This window comes from Mustela lutreola, chromosome 6, assembly GCF_030435805.1.
Source record: "Mustela lutreola isolate mMusLut2 chromosome 6, mMusLut2.pri, whole genome shotgun sequence".
In the NCBI taxonomy this organism is placed as follows: Eukaryota; Metazoa; Chordata; class Mammalia; order Carnivora; family Mustelidae; genus Mustela; species Mustela lutreola.
This window is the reverse complement of record NC_081295.1, coordinates 121,907,659-121,927,845: the sequence shown is the minus strand read 5'-3', so window position 1 is coordinate 121,927,845 and position 20,187 is coordinate 121,907,659. Positions and strand designations below refer to the sequence as shown.

The following is a 20,187-nucleotide window of genomic DNA, read 5'->3' as shown; positions in this document are numbered from 1 at the left end:
GAATGGTCCACCCAGGCCTTCTGTGATATTATAGTATTAAGAAACCACTGGGTGCTGCCCATTTGGCTGGGGAAGTGCCAGGGTTCTGTAGCTGGTCCTGGAAGATTCTGTGATGCTCAGGCTTAACCCCTCCATTGCCATGCTGTGGGGAGCACTGGGGTCATCTTCTGGTGAAGAAAAGCAAAGCAGCTACACTGGAGCATTTCAAAGGCTCCTGCCACATAGTATTAACCAGCTGACAGCATTCACCAACCAACAGAATAGTTTTGGTAGTGAACACAAAGTACAAGTAGCCACAAGAATAAGGCTTTTGTAATCTTGGCTGTGCCACATACATTCCTTACTTCTGGTCTAGAAGCTAGCCAACCCGGAGAGTGGCAGTTGTTCAACAAAGGACTACAGAGTTTGTGTCTCTGTGTCCCCCAGCAGAGTGGGTCTGTGTATCTGTACCTGCCCTTTTTCTGTGGCTCTGATTATGCTGTTTCCTTCCTGGTAACTAGGGTGCACCGTCCAGAGGGCAGGGCAGAGTCTGCTAGGGTTGCATTTTGTAAGCTTTCACTTTCAAATGGTGGAAGGAGTCAGCGCAGGATTCTTCTGTCTGGGAGTGTTAAGTGCCCCAGGTCCCTGTTTCAGCTGAGACCTCTGCAACCTGTGCCGGGCTGCGCTTCTCCGCTCTCCTGGAACCACCTGCCTCTCACAAGAGGAGCCTATGGCACCAATGTTGAATCTTGAAGCAGGGTTTGGGGCTTGAGCAGTGAATCGCATGTGCAATTTCTGAGAGCAGATTTGGGGCTGGCTGAGGTCTCACAGTACTGAGTTAGAGACGTTCCAGAAGCCCCAGGTTTTCAAGCAGGTGAGTGATTTCGGAAGACAGTTGCTGGACAAGAAGAGGGAAGGCGGGGGGCAGATGCTTGGGAGGAGGACACTGAGATCCTGGTACGAATAATAATGAGGCTCTGAGATGACCCAGGACAACTACAGTGGGGACTCCACTTTACCCATTTACTTAATGACATTTCTGTAGCTTTCCTAGGAACAGGCACTGTTCTAAAGTGCACTGACTCTCCATACATACATTCATAGGATACTTCTTATACATAAGTAGGACGAGATCTTATTACTCTCTCCATATTGCAGATAGGACGTGGGGCAGAGTAGGTCAAGAAACTTGCCTCAGGTGATTCCCACAGCAGGTGGCTTAGTATGGAGGAGATCTTAGCAGTCAGCCCCAGAATCTGTCCTTCCCAGGACCACTGGCTGACCCCCTCCCCTCTCAGGGTCAGTGGTTTGAAGCCCTTCTTTTTGACCAGGTCTCATTTTATCCTGTGCTTCTCACGGCTCTGCTGGGATCTTTTATCCTGAGTCAGATACTCCTCAAAGATAGAGAAGATGAGGATTAACTGTTTATGGGGAATTGTCTGCTTCAGCTATGAGCAAGTCTACGTCCTTGACCCTGAGCAGAAAAAGGCTGCAAGAGGCAGAAGCTGAAATCAGGGTGAACCCACTTATCAAAGGACCCTAGAACAACGTGCAGGTGGTGGGAGCCACAGTGTCCTTGAGGAGGACGCAGTCTGACTGTCATGCTTATTAGTCATTCCCTGGTCACAATTAGGGGTCAACAGAAGAACAGCACACAGGAGCTTGTGTGTCCTTCATGGGGAGGGCCCTGAGTCTACACCTTGTGTCCCTGGACCTCTGTAGTGGCCTGTGACTTAGGCAGACATGGAGGAGGCCTCTGTGCTGAGGCGGGAAGGGTCTGGTCCTGTGGGCAGATCAGGCTGGGAAAGTTTCAAAAGGGCTGGGAGGGCTTTCTTGGCATCAGGGTTGTGGGTCCCCCACCTCATCAGCATACTGAGCAGTAGGAAAGGCTGTGCTCTTGCTGTGGACTGTTGCCAGCCCTGAGCCCTCCTGTCTGCTCTGAGGCCCAGAGCTCTGAGTTGGCCCTCCTTCCTCTGGATGTGTCACCTGCCCCTTGCCCTGTGTCACCCCAGGTCTGAGGAAATGGAGAATTGCTGCAGGGGCTCTTTGCTTTCCCATCTCTCCTCCCTGCTTCTCCTCTTGCAAGTGCCTGCTGGGGGCTCTGCAGGTGAGTGTGTCCCCTCCCCCTTTCTGTGTCTCCCTGGGGTGGGTGAGAGCCCCCGGAACTCTGCTGCTGTCTCCATCAGGACAAATGGCTATTGGTGGAGTCCCTGGCTCTATACAGATTCTGGAGATCCCCAACTGCTATTTGAAATTAAACACATAAGAAGAATCCCAGAACTTCAAAATAAGGGCAGGGGAGCATGGCAGTGCTCTAATGAGTTTATGTCTCTAAAGCAAAAAAATGTGAATTTCACTATGAATAGTATGAAAATAATTTTCTCTTTATTTTTTTTGTTTCCTGGCTTTATTGGCTTTTTGTTTCCTGGGTTTACTGGTACTTCCATTTCATAAATATTTATAGGGCACTGAGTACATGTTAGGTGCTACTTTGTACAAAGCAGACAGTCTCTGTCTTTATAGAGCTTACATTCTGGCAGGGACAGCGAGTACTGAACACCACAACCCCGTACAGTCTATGTCTGTTAGAAGAGTGGAGAGCATGGGACAAGGATGTGGAGCAGGTGGGGCAGTCAGGGCTGCAGGATGGCAAGTGGGCTGGCAGCAGTGCTCCATAAGGTGGTCACTGTATGCAGTGAGATGGAAACAAAGTCATGGAGGTGCGGGGAGGAGCCTGTCTGGATCCCATGGAAAGAGGTTCTCCACAGTGAGGAGCAGCCAGACAAAGCTGGCAGTGTGCCTGGTTGTTCAAGGAGCAGAGGAGGTGAATGTTGGGCGGAGCAGAGTGAATGAGGGGGAGAGAAGCAGAAGTTGGGGATCAGAGAGCAGGGAGGGTTTTCCTTAATGGGCTCGGGATCACTTGGGCAACTGCAGAAGCATTGAAGGGCTTTGGTAGAGGAAGGAAATGGTTTTGGTTTCAGGTTTAAAGGTTCACAGACATTGACTGGAAGGAGGATGTCACAGGGAGACTAGTAATTGTCATCCCCCAGGTGAGACAGATAGTGACTCAGCCAAATTTGAGTAGCACAGGAGCTGAGAAGTCAGTGTTTGGTTGTCTGGTAGGGTTTGTCCTGCAGAAGTGTCCTGGTGTGACATATCGACCAGGTCTTAGAAGACCAAGGCCTCCGAGGGGCTGGGGACAGTGGGATGAACCTTCTTTGGGAACAAGTAGTGATTTGGGTTCTGGGAGCAGTGGAGTGAAGGCAGGTTTTAATGGAAGTAGCTGTGAGGACTAGTTTTTAGTGCACATAAAATTCAGCAGAGAACAAAGACATAGGCAGAAATAATAAATTTAGGAGCAGGTGTAGGAAAGTTTCAGGTGTGGTGCAGTGAATAGGATGTTACCACCTGGCCACAGTAGTGTTTTTTGGTGAGTTTTCAGTCCTGTCCTAAGAGGAGGCAGATTAGAGTTGTGGTTTTCAGAGTGTGGTCCCTTGGACATCAGTATCAGCTTCTCACCACCTCCTTAAAATGTACATTCTTGGACCCACTCCAGACCTACTGAACCAGGAGGCCTGGGGGTAGAGCCCACCAGTCTGTGTTTCACAGGCTTTCCTGGTGATTGTGATGCCTGTGGTAAGGTTGGACCTACTAAGTTAGAGAGTCCTTCATGGAAGGGCCTGGAGTCAGGAGCACAGGCTGCTGAGGAGTCTCTTTGACACCATTTGTGTGTTTCAAAGTTGTTGTAGGATAAAATTGTCCCATTAGGAGTTGTGACAGCTGAGTCCCTCAGTTAGGGCCTCCCTCCTGCCAGTGCGTTTCCTTTCCTGTCCTGCATCTATGGAGCTCTCTCACTTCTGTCTGTGTCCACAGAGGAGTTTATGGTGATTGGCCCCTCCGAACCCATCGTGGCAGTGCTGGGTGCGGACGTCACGCTGCCATGTCTTGTGTCCCCAACCATGGATGTGGAGAATATGGAGCTGCGGTGGTTCCGCTCCAAGTTCTCAGAAGCAGTGTTCATCTATCAAAACCAGCGGGAGCAGAGAGAAGAGCAGTTGCCTCAGTACAGAGGGCGAACCTCACTTGTGAAGGATTTCCTCACCCAGGGGGAGGCTGCTGTGCGCATCCACAATGTCCAGGCTTTCGACAACGGGCTGTATACCTGCTTCTTCAGAATGGGAATCTTCCATGAAGAGGCTGGTTTGGAACTGAAGGTGGCAGGTGGGTTGCTGATTGGTGTTTATTCACCTGCAGTACTGGAATTTGGAGCCACCTCAGGATCTAAATTAATAGCCCTCAATTTATACAAGAGAGAAAGTGGGTCTTTCACTCTTCATTTATTCAGTTTAAATATATAGAACTTCTGGTACGTGATAGCAATGTTCTCTGCACCTGGATATCTCAGTGTAACAAATAAAGGTCCCTGACCTGTAGAGTTTATATTATACAGACAATAAATAAAGAAATAGATAGGATATAGACAATGTTAGATGATGGTGAGTAGAGATTTAGCCAAATAAATATTTTAGGTGTGAGAGTTCCAAGCAAAAGAACAACCCATGTAATCCACCTGAGGGAGGAGTGTGGCTGGTGAGTCTGGGCAGAGAGAGAGGCCACATGATTGGTGTGAAGGTGAATGGGAGGGTGGTGAGAAGTGACTATTCAGAATATAGAGGTGTTCTAGGTCCAGTTGCACAGAGAAAGGGTTTATCAGGAGAAGCCCATGAGTAATGCACACTTGAGCAGACATTTGAGTGAAGTGGACAGTGTTCTGAAATGGCCTTCTGGTTGATGGATCTGTGTGGGGCATACACAGCATGGTGATTGTGGTTCTGAGCAATCAACCGAATTGTCCCGGGCCTGGACTGTGTACTCTCTGACACGTGCAGATGGTGGGATTGGGGCGGAAGTGGATAGGAGTTTCATTTGTGGGGTAGTGGGGGTGGTAATACCAGACCATCAAAGGTTTTGTGTGCTCTTATGTCGTTTAGATGCAGGGCTGAGGGAATTTTCAACAGAGCAGTGGAGCGAGGTGTGTGAGGGCAGGTTTGCTTTGGCAGCTGTAATGGAAGGTGTATGGAAGGTGAGCAAGATTGGAGGCCTGGATGTAGTTATGGGGTGAAGAGGATGGCCCCCTGCATTCATGTAGAGGCAGTGTGGTGGGAAAGGAGCACTCCAGCATCAGAGAGGTTTGGATGTAGACCCAGCTGAGTGAGGACATTTGGGGACAAGGGACTTTAGGTACTCACAGTTTTTTTTTTTTTAAATTTGGTTGTTTAGTGGTAGAAATATTGATTTTATGTGTAAGCTATAGATTGCTGCCACAATTCTGTGTAACACAGACATAGAAATCTCAGTGGCCTATAACAAAGAGCATTTTTAAAATCTGGCATTCAGGGAGTTCAGCTCATCTGGGCTGTGTTTGGCTAATCTTAACAGGTCTTACTCATAAATCTTCAGTCATGTAGGGGAAATATAATTAAAAACATAATCTTTCAACCCATAATCTTGTTTCTAAGATAGTAGGAAGAAAGATCCTTTTTATTATTAAATTAGCATTAACCACAATGTGCTGTGCATCACAGAGATTCTATCAAGAAATGCAAAGACAGAAGAAATCTCATCTTTTCCATATTCAGACAGAACTCATTCCATACACGTTCTCAGGATCAACAGTTATGAGCCCTCAAGTAGGTGGACTTGCCAGCACCATTTGTTCTAGATGGTTCACCTTATATTTGCTTGGAAATTGGATGATCATGTAAGCTAGATAATTGGCTTTATCCTGAGGAAAAACAAATTCACCTATTGTAAAAATAAGAAAAAAATTCCAGTGTAGATAACATAGAGTGTTATATTCATTTCAGGTGTGTGATATAGTGATTCAACACTTTCACATATACTCAGTGGAATTTTCAACAGGAACTCTGCAGGCCAGAATGGAGATGGAGTGGTGTGATATATTCAATGTGCTAAAAAGAAAAAAAAAATTGTAGCCATGAAACCAGCAAGGGGATCATTCAGAATATAAGGAGAAATGAAGAGTTTCCCAGACAAATAAATGATAAAGTAGTGGAGTTTTTTTGTTTGCTTGTTTGTTTTTTGTTTTTTGTTTTTGGTTTTTGGTATTTGTTTGCTTGTGTGTTTTTTTACCAATTCTCCCATTATGATGATGGGCGGTGATTTTACACGTGGATCATGGTGCCCACTGAGGTTAGGCTCCTACCCTGGCAGAGAAGGGGGAGAGAGGGTTGCTGTCTTCTTTGGTGTGAGTAGTTCAAAGAGAGGGTTCCCAGGTCCTTGAGAAACACATTCTTAGCTTATGGAGCTGCCAAAGGCCTATTTGTTTTTGTTTCTGTTTTTTTTTTTTTTTTTTTTAAGTACTTATATACATTTCAAAGAGGAGAGAAAACACCCAGAATCACAAGTTTCCTCAAATAAATGCTGTAAGAAAAAGATGGGAAGGGGCTTTCTTTCCCTATTTTCAATAGGGACAATAAAACTTGTACTTTTTTTTTTAAACTTGTACTTTTAATATATTTTGTTCTGACAGTGGACCTTGGCTGGGTTTGCTCAGCTGGTGTTGTCCAGGTGGCTATTTGTTGATCTAGGACAGCTTCAGCTGGAAAGGCGGTGCTAGCCTGAAGATGTCTGTCCTGTGGCAGAGTACAGGGCAATGGCTCAAGCAGTTTCCAACCTCTACTAGAGTCACATTCCCTGAACTCTCAGTGGCTCAGTTAAGTCACAGGATGGAGCCCAGAAGCAGAGTGTGAAGGCTTAATAGTAGGTGGCAGAGGGCTGGCTGGATGTAAAGAAGGCTGAAAGATTGGGGGTATTTTCATCTTTATCCTCAGAGATGGAGCCAAACATGAGTTAGTTCATGATTTGAGTCTGAAGCATCTGTGAGGAATCCTGGCACAGCTAAACCAGAGATGTGGATATTAGGGAGCGAGCTCAGGAGGTATGTAGGTTGGTGGAAGTGATGACTGAGTGGCAGTGGGTGTGCCCGCAGACTCCCTGGAGAGTGTGTGAGTTGAGAAGAGTAGAGAAGGATGGATCCTGGAAACAAATTTCTCCTTCTATCCCTCTGGGTGATGGAATTCCCACCCTCATGGTTGGGGAAAAGAGCCTGCTCTCTGGGCCTGCCACAGGTCTCCATGATCCTTCCTTCTGTTCTCCATGGCAGGACCCCTTACAATAATCCTTGTAGGGACCACTCCCAACAAAGAGCCCCCAAAATGCAGTGCTGTGCATGGAGTTGTGTACAGGAAGGTTCTGCTGGAATCCCTGGGCTCTGGGTGTCCTCCTTGTGCTCTCTACCTTCTCTCTTCAGGTGTGGGCTCTGCCCCTCATGTGCACATCACAGGGCCAGAGGAGGATGGGGTCCAAGTTGTGTGCATGGCCTCGGGGTGGTTCCCAAATCCCCAAGTGCAGTGGAGAGCTCCAAGTGGAGAGAAGTTCCTGATGTTCTCTGAGACTCAAGCCCAAGATGCTGAAGGGCTGTTCACCATAGAGGCCACTCTTGTGGTGAGGGACAGCTCTTTAGGGAATGTGACCTGCTCAGTCCTCAACCCCATCCTGGGCCAGGAGAAGGCAATGGCCATTTACATCCCAGGTCAGTACTACTTCCCACTCCTAGAAGGATGGGATTATCTGGTTGTGGGTCCCTGTGTATGCCGGGCTGGGCCGTCCTGAGCAGTGCCCTGATGGGGTGTCTGGCTGGGCACAGAACCCTTCTTCCCTCGGAGTTCTCCCTGGAAGCTGGCTTTCATGGTGATCCTGACTGCGCTGATGATCCTACACCTTGGGGCTGTCTTCTATATCATGAGAGAACATACTGCAAAGCTCCAGGAGATGCAGGAATGGGAGAAACTGCACAGAGACAAGGAGGAGGACCAGCAGATAAAGGAAGAGGCACTGAACGCCAGAGGTAAGGCAGGACAGGGCCAAGGCCGACAAGTGTGGAAACTGGTGCAGAGGAGAAGCAGACAGTAGGCCCTTGGCCAGGAAGAGGGGGGCTGAGGAGGACCAGAGAGGACAGGTGGGTCTGTGGAGGCTTGAGGGGTCTGGAGTTAAATCTTCATGGAGACATATAGATGCTTTTGTGGGTTTTCAAGGTGCAGCCTTTGCTGTTCTTAGTGATGGGAGTTTATGTATATTTTTCACTTTTTTTTTTTTTTTCAGATGAACTCCAGGCAGATCTTGGTATGTTGTGTCTTTTTCCCAGAAGTTTCTGTGTCATGTTTGTAGGACACATTCTGGTTCTTAGCTCACCTGTTTCCTGTGTTGCCTTTCAGACTGGAGGAAATCTGTTTTCCTGGCCGGTGAGTGACTGTCCGGATATCCTTGGGTCTCTTGTCCCCTAAGCCATAGTGTCCCCTCTCTGTTTCATGCAGAGACAAGTGGAAACTTGTGGGAGGCAAAACTTGCTCCATGGGCTTTCCCCATCTGGGCTATTTTTTCGCACATGGTGCTTTGAAACCTGGAATGATGGTGGTCACTGGAGTCTGTTGTGCATCTTGGGTTGATCTACCCGCCTCCTTTGTAGCTTTTAATTTTCTGTTTCCAGAATTGCTGTTCTTCTTCTCTTTGATCTGCCAATGGATTTGCAGGTGTTTGCAATCTTTAGATAAGTTATCTAGCTGATCTCCTGCTAGCTGATGTAGTCTCAGCCTGCTACTTCTCCGCCATCTTGACTCCTCCCCTCTGTAGCTTTTAATTTTCAATGCAGCTTGTTCTGAATACTCTGGAATATTTTAGAGAAACTATATAAATAAATGGGGGTCATTAAATTCAGGATTGTGATCCCTCCATTCAACACCATCGTGGAAGAGTCTTTTCTTTCCAGTTCCTGGAGGTACTGATCACAAAGTGTTGGGTAGAGGACTGGGAAGAGCTTGGGTGGAAATGTCATGGGATAAGTTGTTACTGGTCCAGTGATGTGTTTTCTGAGAATGTCGGGCCACTTTTACCATAGAGCTCACCTAACATCCCAGTCCTTATTTCATTTCCCCTGTTATTTCCCATATCTCTCTTTCCTGGAAATCATTGGATGTAATAATGTTTTCTTACATTCATGGAATAATGTATACTTTATTCCCTAAAACATTTTCATACATTGTATAATTTTTGACCTTTAAACCAAATTGAAAGCAGATGGAATAACAATTTTGCATGTTTTTCTTTCCATGTGACAATTTCTTTATTTGGGATGCAATTGATTTGGCATTCATTTCAGAAAAATTCTGTGGATGATATTTGTTAGTATTATGTATTTTCTTTTGGTAATCAAGAATAGTTGGACATAGTGTATTGTTCTTTGAAGGAATACTATTTTTTTATCAAAAATTTATTTGAAATGCACGTTTTGACATATTGTTGAATCCTGCTGCACCCCATAAAAAAGAGAAGAAACAGATTTAGATGTTGACTGTATTTAAGCTAAGTACCTCCCACACTGCTACCAATTTTTTTTAAACATGAAATTTCTTTAGAGATTAAAATTCTTCTCCACTGGCCCCAGGAGATCTACCTGACTCTTATGGGTTCAGTGTTTCCACAGAAGTTGTGTCTCTTCTATTGTTCATAAAATCAAATGCATATAGATAACTGGCCTTGCAATGCTTGTGTTTCTAAAACTGAATGAATAACTTAAGAGTTTTTTCACCTTAGATTATATTTTTAATTTTGTCTCTTCTGGTTAAAATTGTTTTTCTTGGTTAACCTTTATGTCTTCTTGTCTGTAGGAGAATAGAAATTTAATAGTTAAAAGTGCTTTTGATTTCTAATATAACTCTTATTTTGATGGTTTTACTATTCAACTACATGTATCCTTTATTTATTTATTTATTTTTAAAAATTTTTCCTAAAGATGCCAATTCAGCTGTATGGGATAAAAAGCATCTTTTTTTTTTTTTCTAATTTCTTTTCAGTGTAACAGAATTCATTGTTTATGCACCACACCCAGTGTTCCATGCAATATGTACCCTCCATAATACCCACCCCCTGGCTCCCCCAAACCTCCCACCCCCCGCCCCTTCTCCTCTCCATCTCCCAATGTCCTCCATGTTATTTGTTATGCTCCACAAATAAGTGAAACCATATAATAATTGACTCTCTCTGCTTGACTTATTTCACTCAGCATAATCTCTTCCAGTCCCCTCTGTGTTGATACAGAAGTTGGGTGTTCATCCTTTCTGATGGAGGCATAATACTCCATAGTGTATATGGACCACATATTCCTTATCCATTCATTGATTGAAGGGCATCTTGGTTCTTTCACAGTTTGTGACCGTGGCCATTGCTGCTATAAACATCAGGGTACAGATGGCCCTTCTTTCACTCCATCTGTATCTTTGGGGTAAATACACAGTAGTGCAATTGCAGGGTCATAGGGAAGTTCAATTTTTTTTAAATTAATTAATTGATTTTCAGCATAACAGTATTCATTATTTTTTCACCACACCCAGTGCTCTATGCAATCCTTGCCCTCCATAATACCCAACACCAATTTCTTGAGGAATCCCCACACTGTTCTCCAAAGGGGCTGCACCAACTTGCATTCCCACCAACAGTGGAAGAGGGTTCCCCTTTCTCCACATCCTCACCAACACATGTTGTTTCTTGTCTTGTTAATTTTGGCCATTCTAACTGGTGTAAGGTGATATCTCAATGTGGTTTTAATTTGAATCTCCCTGATGGCTAGCGACGATGAACATTTTTTCATGTGTCTGATAGCCATTTGTATGTCTTCATTGGAGAAGTGCCTCTTCATGTCTTCAACCCATTTTTTGATATAATTATCTGTTTTGTGTGTGTTGAGTTTGAGGAGTTTTTTGTAGATCCTGGGTATCAAAAATTTGGCCATACTGTCATTTGTGAACATCTTCTCCCATTCTGTGGGTTGCCTCTTTGTTTTGTTGACTGTTTCCTTTGCTGTGTAGAAGCTTTTGACATCTTTTATTTTTTTTTAATTTTTTAAACTTTTAAGTGTTTCAGAATTCATTGTTTATGCAGCATGCCCAGTGATCCATGTAACACATGCCCTCCATAATACGCATCACCAGGCTCACATAACCTCCCACCCCTCCCCCTTCCCAAACCCTCAGTTTGTTTCTCAGAGTTTGTATTTTAATGTTGTGGTTTTTAAGACTCAGGGCACTAACTTGGCAAAGGTCACACAGCAGCAACTGGCAGGCATGGAACTCAGCCTGCAATGCCAACTCTCTGACCTGCGGTCCAGGGAACTCCCAGAACATCCTATTGTCTTCCCATGTCAGAAGGGCATCTCCTCTCTAGCCTCTCTCCTTACCCTGTTATAGTGTTACCTGCAGCACAGAGAGGAGTCAAGTGCCAGTAGATCAATAATATGCAGACTTGTTCTGGCCCATGTCTCACCAGGGTGTGTTCCCTTTCAGCCCTGAAGAAGGCAAAACTGTATGCAGGTAAGTGACTCAGTTTCCCGTGGCTTTACCTCCCCAGCTTCCACTGTGCCACCTTCTCTGTCATTGGACCTCACACCAGGATGGGATTGGTGTCCCTGATCTCCTTGTTATGTTTGTTGTATCCTTCTGAGGACTGTAGGGACTGTCCGTGGGAACACAGATCTGCCTCTATTCTGACCCATCCTCTACTGTAGGATGTTGTTAGAATTAGCAACATCTGAATGCACCTTGTTCAACTGATATTTTGTTGGTCCAGTGACAGCAAAGTGGTCATTTGTAAGGGCAGTTGGACCGTGGCATTGACGGTGTACTTCAGAATTTGCTGTCTCTGGAAGATTTCAGAAATCAAGCTTGCCTGCTTAGGACTCAGTATTTCCATAAGGAATCCTTTTTCTGAATCCATTTTACCCTGAAATTCCTATCTCTTTTAGATCTTGCTTTGGTTTTCCTGGTTTGTTGTTCGTTTGTTTGTTTTTGTTTTTGGTTTTTTTGTTTGGTTGGTTTTTTGCTGTTTCTCCGGAATGGTAGTCTTCATTTTGCTTCTGCGTGCTCTGACTCCTTGTCCGAGCCAGGTATCTTCCTCTAAACCTCCATGTTTGTTTTGGAAGTAGTTATCTTTAGCTCAGCTCTTCTGATTCTCAGATCCAGAGCCTCCAGGATGTTTAGGCAGTCCTGGTAGTGGATTTGTGAGATACTGGCCATTATATACGAAATCTTATGTACATGTTTGTATTACAGCATTAAGAAATTAATTTTTTAAAGGACAGTAACTTATAGTTGTTCACAACCATTATCTCTCCTTTTAGGAGAATTCTGGGTTGCCTGATAGGCTCAGTACTGGTTAGATTTATTAGAGGCAATGTGTGAGGATTGCAATAGGAGAAGCTCAGAGAAGTGAAAATTGTTTACCAGAGAAAATTTGGGAGTAAATCAGGGAAAGAATAGCTGGTTGGAGAAGAGTGGAGGAGATGAGAAGGAAAGTAGAGAGCCTGTGATTCCTCTCAGAGACACTTTGGGTGGCTTTGGGTAGAAGAGAGACCACAAATGAAAGCCATGGTGGTTAGAACTGGAAGTACACAAAGGGCATGCAAGTTATTGGATGAGCAAAAAGTAATAAACTCCTTGATACTCGTCTGAGAGTTTTCTGAAAAGACATATTTATTTTAATATTAAATATGTATTTAATATTGGAAGTAATTTTCTGACTGGATTTGCTTCAGATAAGGAGACCATCTCACCCTTGCTGTAGTAGCTCGGGGGAGGAGTGTGATCTTAGAGTTGCTAATGCAATGAAAGGTTATCCAGAGCACCCTCTAGCACTGGGGTGGGTTATAAATCTAGGCCATTTAAATCCATAATGTGTGCCTTTTCTGTCCTGGCTGTTTCTATTTCTGATGAGGGATACATCCTGTGAGAACAGAGAAGGGGGAGACAGGGGTGTAAGAATCTATGGGGACCAGATGTGTGAGAAAAACTCTTTAGAGAGCTTCACTGAATCTTGGGACTTATCAGTTAAAAATGTGGATTAAATAGTCTTCTTTTAGCATCACCCCATTCTCTGCTGGATTGAAATGCCTGTTTTTCAAAGTATACCTTATATACATTCATTTTATTTTGTAAAGACAGACACCCTTTCAATAAAATCAGCACTTTCACATTGCTGGGCTCATAATGTGATGTGACCAAATGTCTGATCTGAACTTATTCATGAAATTGGAAGAGTAATTTCTAATAAACAGCTTGCTGTGGAAATGAGTTGAAGAGTGTGGTTGGACCATGGAGGTGCACAGCATAGCTCTGTAGAGTCTCAGAATGGAACACCAACTCCCTTTCTCCTCTTCCTTCTTCTCCTCCTGATTCCTCTTCTTTGCTAATCTGTGTCAGTTGTCATGTAGAAATGTAGAGTTTGCTGTCAGCTAATGTCTTACTGAAGAACAAGTAAAGTTCCCTTTTCCCAAAATGTGACATGTCCACCCATTTCATGGGATCTGTTGGTATAAGCAAATCAACAGAGCTGGACATACTACTTTATCTGAATAAACCTGTGGGAGAATAGGAGTCCCATATTGTTGGCAAATATTCAAGAAAGTGTCCTGCTCTTATTTTATAATCATTCTAATTTTGTTCTGGAGTCTCTGTCCTATTGGAGGTAACAGCTTTACCATGCAGACTTATCAGGGTCTTATGACAGATATACATTTGCTGGGATCAGTTAGCTTCCTTTCTTCTTCCCAAAGGGGAGTATGAAGGTTGGAGGAGTTCATACTTTGCATCACTGAGAGACAGGGTCCCTGTATTCTTCTCTTGCTCATTTCAGGACCTCACTTTATAGAGGGTAGCTTGATATGGTCTTTAGGATAATTGGGTTTGAGGTTCCATCTAGGTTTATGGAGAAATTGTAATTCTACCCCTGCCCCATTCATATCTCCAGTTCCTTAACCTTACTCACATGTGTAAAGTCCTCTCTGCCAAAACATATTTACAGTTTCTGGGACATAGGACACAGCCATATTTGGGGGCTGATCATGTGTGGTGTCTCTTGCTGCTTTTGAACTATCTAGGTGATTATAAGGAGAAGAAGATGACTAAACTCAATGTTTTTGGGTTTCCCCTTACACACAGGGATGTTTTTCCGTGCAATACTCCATGATAAAGGGAAGCAAATACATTACTTTCTTGCTTTGAACTTCTCTCTCTCCTTCCTTGAATCTTCTCCATTACATCTTGATGGGGCAAGATTTCTCTGGTGCCATGTCCTGAGCTCTCCTCACCCATGGCTGATAGTCATCCTCCAAGTACAGCTCCACCCAGCTGTATTGCCTCTACCATGGTTTTGAGTCAGCCTGCAAGTTTTGTTCAGCCAGTTTGTTATAATTAAATGGAGGCCTCAGAAATTTTGATCTCCTCAGTTCTTTCTCAAAAGAAAACTTACTTTTCAGGATGGATGTGTGGCTAGGGATTGAGAAAGCTTACTTTGATAATGAAATCTGTGCAAAGAGCCTTCTTTTTAGGTCAGTACCCAGTACCTCAGTGGTGTTAAGCTTTATGGCCTCAGTTTCATGGAAACAGTGTAGCATGATGGCTGGATGTATGAGAGAGAGAGAGGGTGTGTGTGTGTGTGTGTGTGTGTGTGTGTGTGTGTGTGTGTCAGAGAGGACAGAGAGAGACAGAGAGAGGGAAGGAGAGTGTGTTAGAAAGAAAATAAACGTGCATGAACAATAAATTCATCAGGTGAATGCTTCCAAAACAATTTCCCCTATAACTCTTGGTTCAGTGTATTTCAGAGATAGGTACCAACAATGGCCTGTACAGTTTCCTCAAGTCCTCATGACTTGTTGTTCACATTTGTGCAATGTGGTTTTTTTGTAGATTGGCGGAAGGAGAATTTCCAGGCCTGTGAGTTACTTCTATTGTTTGGGTGCTCCTACTGCTATTCTATGGCTGCTGACATCTCCTTCAGCTTGCTCTGGTGATACAGATGCTGGCATCATCAATGGTGGTGGGGTGGGATGGAGCAGTGAAAGTCATGTAGCTGAGATTACTGGGTGTAACTGATACTGGATATAAATAGGTATTCTTTAGTGTTGGAGTCCTGTCTGGCCCTCAAGTGCCCTGTGACATGTCTAAGGCTCTCATTTCATGAGGTTTAGTCCTCCCTGCATGCAGCTGGGTGTCTGGGGGTGGTGGGGTGGTGGTTATGTGTCTTGTTATGTGGTAGGACAAGTCCTTGAATGATTGTTAACTGTCTCTGCAGTGACTGTCAGTCTGGATCCAGAGTCTGCCCACTCCAGGCTTGCTGTCTCTGATGACAAGACTAGTGTGACATTCAAGGACTCACCCAAGTGCTCAGAAGATGGAGTCTATAGTGTCTTGAGTCATGAAGGCATCACTTCAGGGTGTTGTTACTGGGAGGTAGAGATCAGGAATGCAGAAAGAAGTGAGTGGGCCCTGGGGGTTTGTAGGAGAGATGTGGAGAGGAAAGGCTGGTACTGGGAATCCCCAGAAAAGGGATTCTGGGTTGTGGGGATGTATGATAATATATTCGGTTCCCTCCCTGCTAATGGAGAACACATTGTGCCAATTCCCCAGAGGTTAGGGGTTTTCCTGGACCTGAATGAAGGGGATGTCTCATTCTACAACATGACTGATGGTTCCCACCTTTTCTCCTTCCCTCTTGCTTCCTCCTCTGGGACTCTGTTTCCATACTTCAGGTTGAGGTCAGGAGTTGTGTCCCTGACCATCTGCTCTGGGGTGGGTGGGCCCATGCAGACCCCTGTACCCGTTAACAACCCTCCTTGTTCTTCAGAGGAGCCTGTGAGCCTCTCAGGGCAGGGGCTCAGTTCAGACTGTGGTGTTGATGAATCTCCATTACTCCCCTCTGGTCCTGAAGCTATGTCCCCATAATGCTCCAACACTGTCCCAGATTCCTCATGGTGGCTCCTCCTGGGGCTGCAGATTCCCAGGGGTAATAGCCTCTGAAGTTAGTCCTGAATGACCGGGTGTCTTGCCCTTCTTTTCTGGGTATAGACTGCTGGGGTGAGGTTATGAGAATAGTTGGTTCATGCCTTATGCTCAGGTATTAGAAGATAAATGTTGACTTTTTCAGCTGTAATGGGGTTGGCTGAATTTTGCTATTGGAAGTCATGTTTCTTTTGATCATGAGCATTATTTCATGGAGTCTTTGTATTGTTTTGATATGAAATGAGATGAGGTCTGAATTATTCTGAAGAATTAAGTAGTTTTTATTTTATATAGTTTGAGCCATGCAGTTAAACCCAGAGACTATGGGTGGGTTACAAGCTCTATTTAGGAAATGTGCACTCTGACTAAAAAACATTGTCCATCTGAACATTTCTGAAGAAATGTATGGCTAATGGACTTGAAGAATTCTATTGTAGTGGAGTGTAGAATTCTATTGTAGAGGCTTCCTATTTTGGAATGGATGAGACATACTTATCTTAATGAAACTTAGTAAATATTTGGGTTTTTTTTCTGAAATACTGGTGTTGCATTAATTCAGGGAATGGAAAAATGAGAGTTTGGTTTTCCTTGTGAGTCAGCAGCAGTTGGAAAGAACAGAACTACTACCAGAATAAAGAGGTAAATGAAAATGTATGTTTTCAAAGCTTTGACTATAAGCACAGTTCCAGGATCTATGTACGGCTTCTCAGTACTTTTAGTCCAATTGTAAAGGTGGATGGAACCCACAGGAAACAGAAGAAAGCCAGACTCTTGAGGACTCAGACCTTGATGAATAAAGGTTTGTTGGCTCCTGAAGTAGAGAACGCCGACTTGTTGTAGTTCTGGGACAGATGAGAAGACACGGAATTGGAAGTGGAAGAAGGAGGTCACAGATCTCAATTCCTTCCTGTGACCAAAAGTAGGAAAAGGACTGGAGTCCCTTTGCATATTTTTCTATCTTGTCATGTAGATTTGTCATTTGTATTAATTATCTATTTTCATACTCCCTTCTTACCAGTGTGATTTTATGCAAGTTGTCCATGGTAATATTTCAAATGTAATCTCTAGATAACAGAGGAGTCAAATGAGTGTGGCTGGACTTAAGGAATAAATATAACTGATTCAATGCCTGAGACTGCCTGTTTATTACATTTTGGGAAAAGAGTGAGAACTTTTTCACTTTTAAGTGTAGCCCTGCAGATGGGTGAAAATGTGGAGTTGTTGTGTTGCTATATGCAAGTTCCAATGTGAGCAAATGGTTTATGTGGAAGTTGAGGAACTAAAAGTGTGAAATCTGCCCCTTTTCAATTAATTGTCTTTTGATTCAAATCTACCCTGTATGTGCCCTAATTGTTGATACTGGAGGTCATAAATGTTTCATTTTTGCCATGTGGCACATTTGGCATCACCTTTGTCAGTCAGTGCACTGTTGGTTTTGGCCAGCAAACCCTGAGATGGCAAATGAAAAGATTACTCCAGACAACTTCATAGGATAAAAGAGAGGCCTAGGGACCAGACACTCTAGCGGCAAAAGGCCTCCAGCCAAGCTTTGTCTCCAGTTTCATTGGGGTCATATCAATACAGCACGTGCAAGCACAAAGCAAGGAGGAAAGTGTAGCCTTAATGGAAAGGACAGTAATATATGGGACAGCATGTGGTAAGGGCAAGGAGGTAGGAGTTCATGAAGTACATGAGCACCACATGTGCCTGTTTTTCCTTGAAACTTAAACATTTATTCCTAGATGAGAGAACTGAGCTGCAGTAAGAATGTGGCCAATTTCAGCCAAGAAATTTCAATGGAGGCATAAATTTCTAGGCATTCCTCCTTTGTTTTTCAGTTAGTCTCATCCAGGGAGGTGTATGCAAGTCATATTTCATCTGTGCAGACACTGAATTCCTACATAGCACCAGAGGGAACACAGCAAGACATAGCAGGAGAAAAAGCTTTTTTCTTCTCGTGTTTTTTAAAAAAAATATTTTATTTATGTATTTGTCAAAGAGAGATTGAGTGAGTACAAGCAGGAAGAGTGGCAGGCAGAGAGAGAAGCAGACTCCCAGCTAAGCAGAGAACCCAAAGCAGGACTCTATCCCCAGACTTTGGGATCATGACCTGAGCTGAAGGAAGACATTTAACTGAGTGAGCCACCTAGGTGTCCCACTTTTGGTGTTGTTTCCCCCTTGACCTTACAATGCTACTGAGAGTGGCCGGAGAAGACTTAGTTTCCTTTGCCTTTGGGTGAATGAGTATGGCATTGTAACAAGTTATGTACTAGAGTGCTGCCTCCCAGGGACTCTTGTCAGTTCTCTAGTGAGAGTTTTCCTACCCAACAGGCTTGTTCTGCAGTGTCTTGGTGAATTTCTTTCCTTCCTGGGGACTCTGGTCCCACCTTGTCCAATAAACAGAATGTCAGTCTTATTCTTTCAAATGTATTGTCTTTTGGATGCTCTACCTCAGCCCTAGATGTAAAGTCTGCTTCCTATATCTTCTGCTTCTGCTTTCCATAGGGCTTCTTTTATCTCTTTCATAATTAAATACCTCTTTCTTAATAATTCTTTATATCATATTTTCCCTGTTAACATGAGTGATGTGGTTTCTGCCTCCTGACTGAACACTGAGTGATACAAACATTTAAACTGAACTGTATGTTGGAGGAGGGCACTGCATTGCTCACAGTACATGGGAAAGAGTAGTAGAAGAATTTTCAAATTTATTAAAATATTTATCCCAACAATAAAGTCATAAATATACTCTTTGGGACCTTTGTATATTTTTTAAAACACTCTATGTGTTAATATATTATCTGACATGTTCATCTCCTCTTACAGTCTACCTTGTGGCTTTATGACACTGGATTCCTTTTAGATGGGCTATGGGTATGTTTCCTTTGAAATGGAGAGGAAATGAAGGTATGCATGTGATAGGAATTATTCACACAAAAAAAGAGGAATCTTTTGAAACTAGTGGACCAGCTGCCCATGTAATTCCAGAAAGAATGGTTAAAACCATCATTCTTGGGAGGAGTGAGGTCAGCATCATGGTTGAATGAGTCCTTCCCTTTGTCTCCCCCTTTCTCTTTACAACTAGTAGGATTCCAAAAGCCAACAAAGGCTCCTCTGGACAGCACACGAGACACCAATGAGATCCATTCATGTTTACATCTGAGAGGGTGTGGATTGGTCTTCAGGGAGACCAGAGCCCAGGCAGCATGGTGGGGCCTGTTACCCTGGCTTTTAAAGTAGTGGTAACACTCACCAATAACTCCTGTGACCGAGAAGGTGAGGGTGAAAATGAGTGAGTGAAAGGCTACTTGGTCCTGTGGGATGTTCTGGAGGACCCCCTGCTGTGAAGCCACAGAGCAGGGTCCTCTGAGGTAGGACATCTGTGACCAGGAGGGGACAGTGGGGGGAAGAAAAAGGCAAGGGAAGGAAGGAGGCAGAGAAGAAGAAACACTTTATTCACTGTCTGCCCTGAGAGTTCAGCAAGAGAGCTCCCAGCTCCATGGGACTCATGAACTTGAGGATCCTCCTCCTGGAGTGTGGGGCATGCCCCAAATCCAAGGGACATAGTACATACTAGCCCCCCATAGAGTTGCCAGTCTCCTTCTTTTTTTTTTTTTTTTTTTTTTCCTTTGAGCCTGGTCTATACAGCTACCAGGGCTACTATGGTAAGAAAAAGCAAAAACTTGTGCTCTTTTTCAACCTGCTGTAATACTAAAGAAGGGCCTCTAACCTCCCACCCATGAAATGTTAGAATCATAGTTAACAAATTTTTGCCTACATACAAAAGGTGTTGGCTACTTCAAACTATTTAGCAGAGAAAAATCTCATTAAACAGCATGAAAAATCATGGTAATATCGTTTTGTTAAAAGGAAATGACAGTTCTCCAGCCACCAAACGTACATTTACAGAAGACTGTGATCTAAGTAATAGAGAATTCAAAATAACGGCCAGAACGGAATTTAACAAGATACAAGAGAATCAGGCAATTCAATGAACTCAGTAATAAAATGAATGGATAGAAGGAGCACTTTACCAAAGAGACCGAATTTCTAAAAAAGCACCAAACTGAAATTCTGGAGCTGAACTCAGTAAATGAGTTGAAGAATGCATTAGAAACATTGGAAATAGAGCAGATCAGGTGGAAGGGAGAATACTTGATCCGAAAGGTGGAATCTAGAAACGATTCAGGTAGAAGTGAAGAGAACTAAGGTTTATTATTATTTTTTAAAGTGAAGAAACCTTGAGGTGTGTGGCTGCTTCAGTTAGTGGTGCATCTGACCTTTGATCTTTGGGTTGTGACCT

General features: G+C 43.8%; 1 protein-coding gene across 3 annotated transcripts; it reads left to right on the top strand.

Annotated features, from left to right (window-relative positions):
- The first annotated feature begins 549 nt into the window (after positions 1 to 549).
- Positions 550 to 17,014, top strand: LOC131834294 (butyrophilin-like protein 1). 3 transcript variants are annotated; one of them, XM_059178767.1, is made up of 10 exons: positions 550 to 853; positions 1,992 to 2,086; positions 3,853 to 4,200; positions 7,346 to 7,594; positions 7,709 to 7,909; positions 8,164 to 8,184; positions 8,277 to 8,303; positions 11,397 to 11,423; positions 14,793 to 14,819; positions 15,178 to 17,014. In XM_059178767.1, the coding sequence occupies exons 2-10, from the start codon at positions 2,002 to 2,004 to the stop codon at positions 15,825 to 15,827; spliced, it is 1,635 nt and encodes a 544-aa protein (XP_059034750.1). In that variant the 5' UTR covers positions 550 to 853; positions 1,992 to 2,001; the 3' UTR covers positions 15,828 to 17,014. The 3 variants fall into 3 exon arrangements, with proteins under 3 accessions (XP_059034750.1, XP_059034749.1, XP_059034751.1); XM_059178766.1 differs by having other exon boundaries at positions 551 to 853; positions 7,313 to 7,594; XM_059178768.1 differs by lacking the exon at positions 1,992 to 2,086 and having other exon boundaries at positions 551 to 853; positions 7,313 to 7,594.
- The last annotated feature ends 3,173 nt before the right edge of the window (positions 17,015 to 20,187 follow it).

Coding starts and splice junctions, on each gene's coding strand:
- LOC131834294 (XM_059178766.1), top strand. CDS start 2,002: ATGGAGAATTGCTGCAGGGGCTCTTTGCTTTCCCATCTCTCCTCCCTG. Junction 2,087..3,852: donor GCCTGCTGGGGGCTCTGCAG/GTGAGTGTGTCC, acceptor CTGTGTCCACAG/AGGAGTTTATGGTGATTGGC. Junction 11,424..14,792: donor GAAGGCAAAACTGTATGCAG/GTAAGTGACTCA, acceptor GTTTTTTTGTAG/ATTGGCGGAAGGAGAATTTC.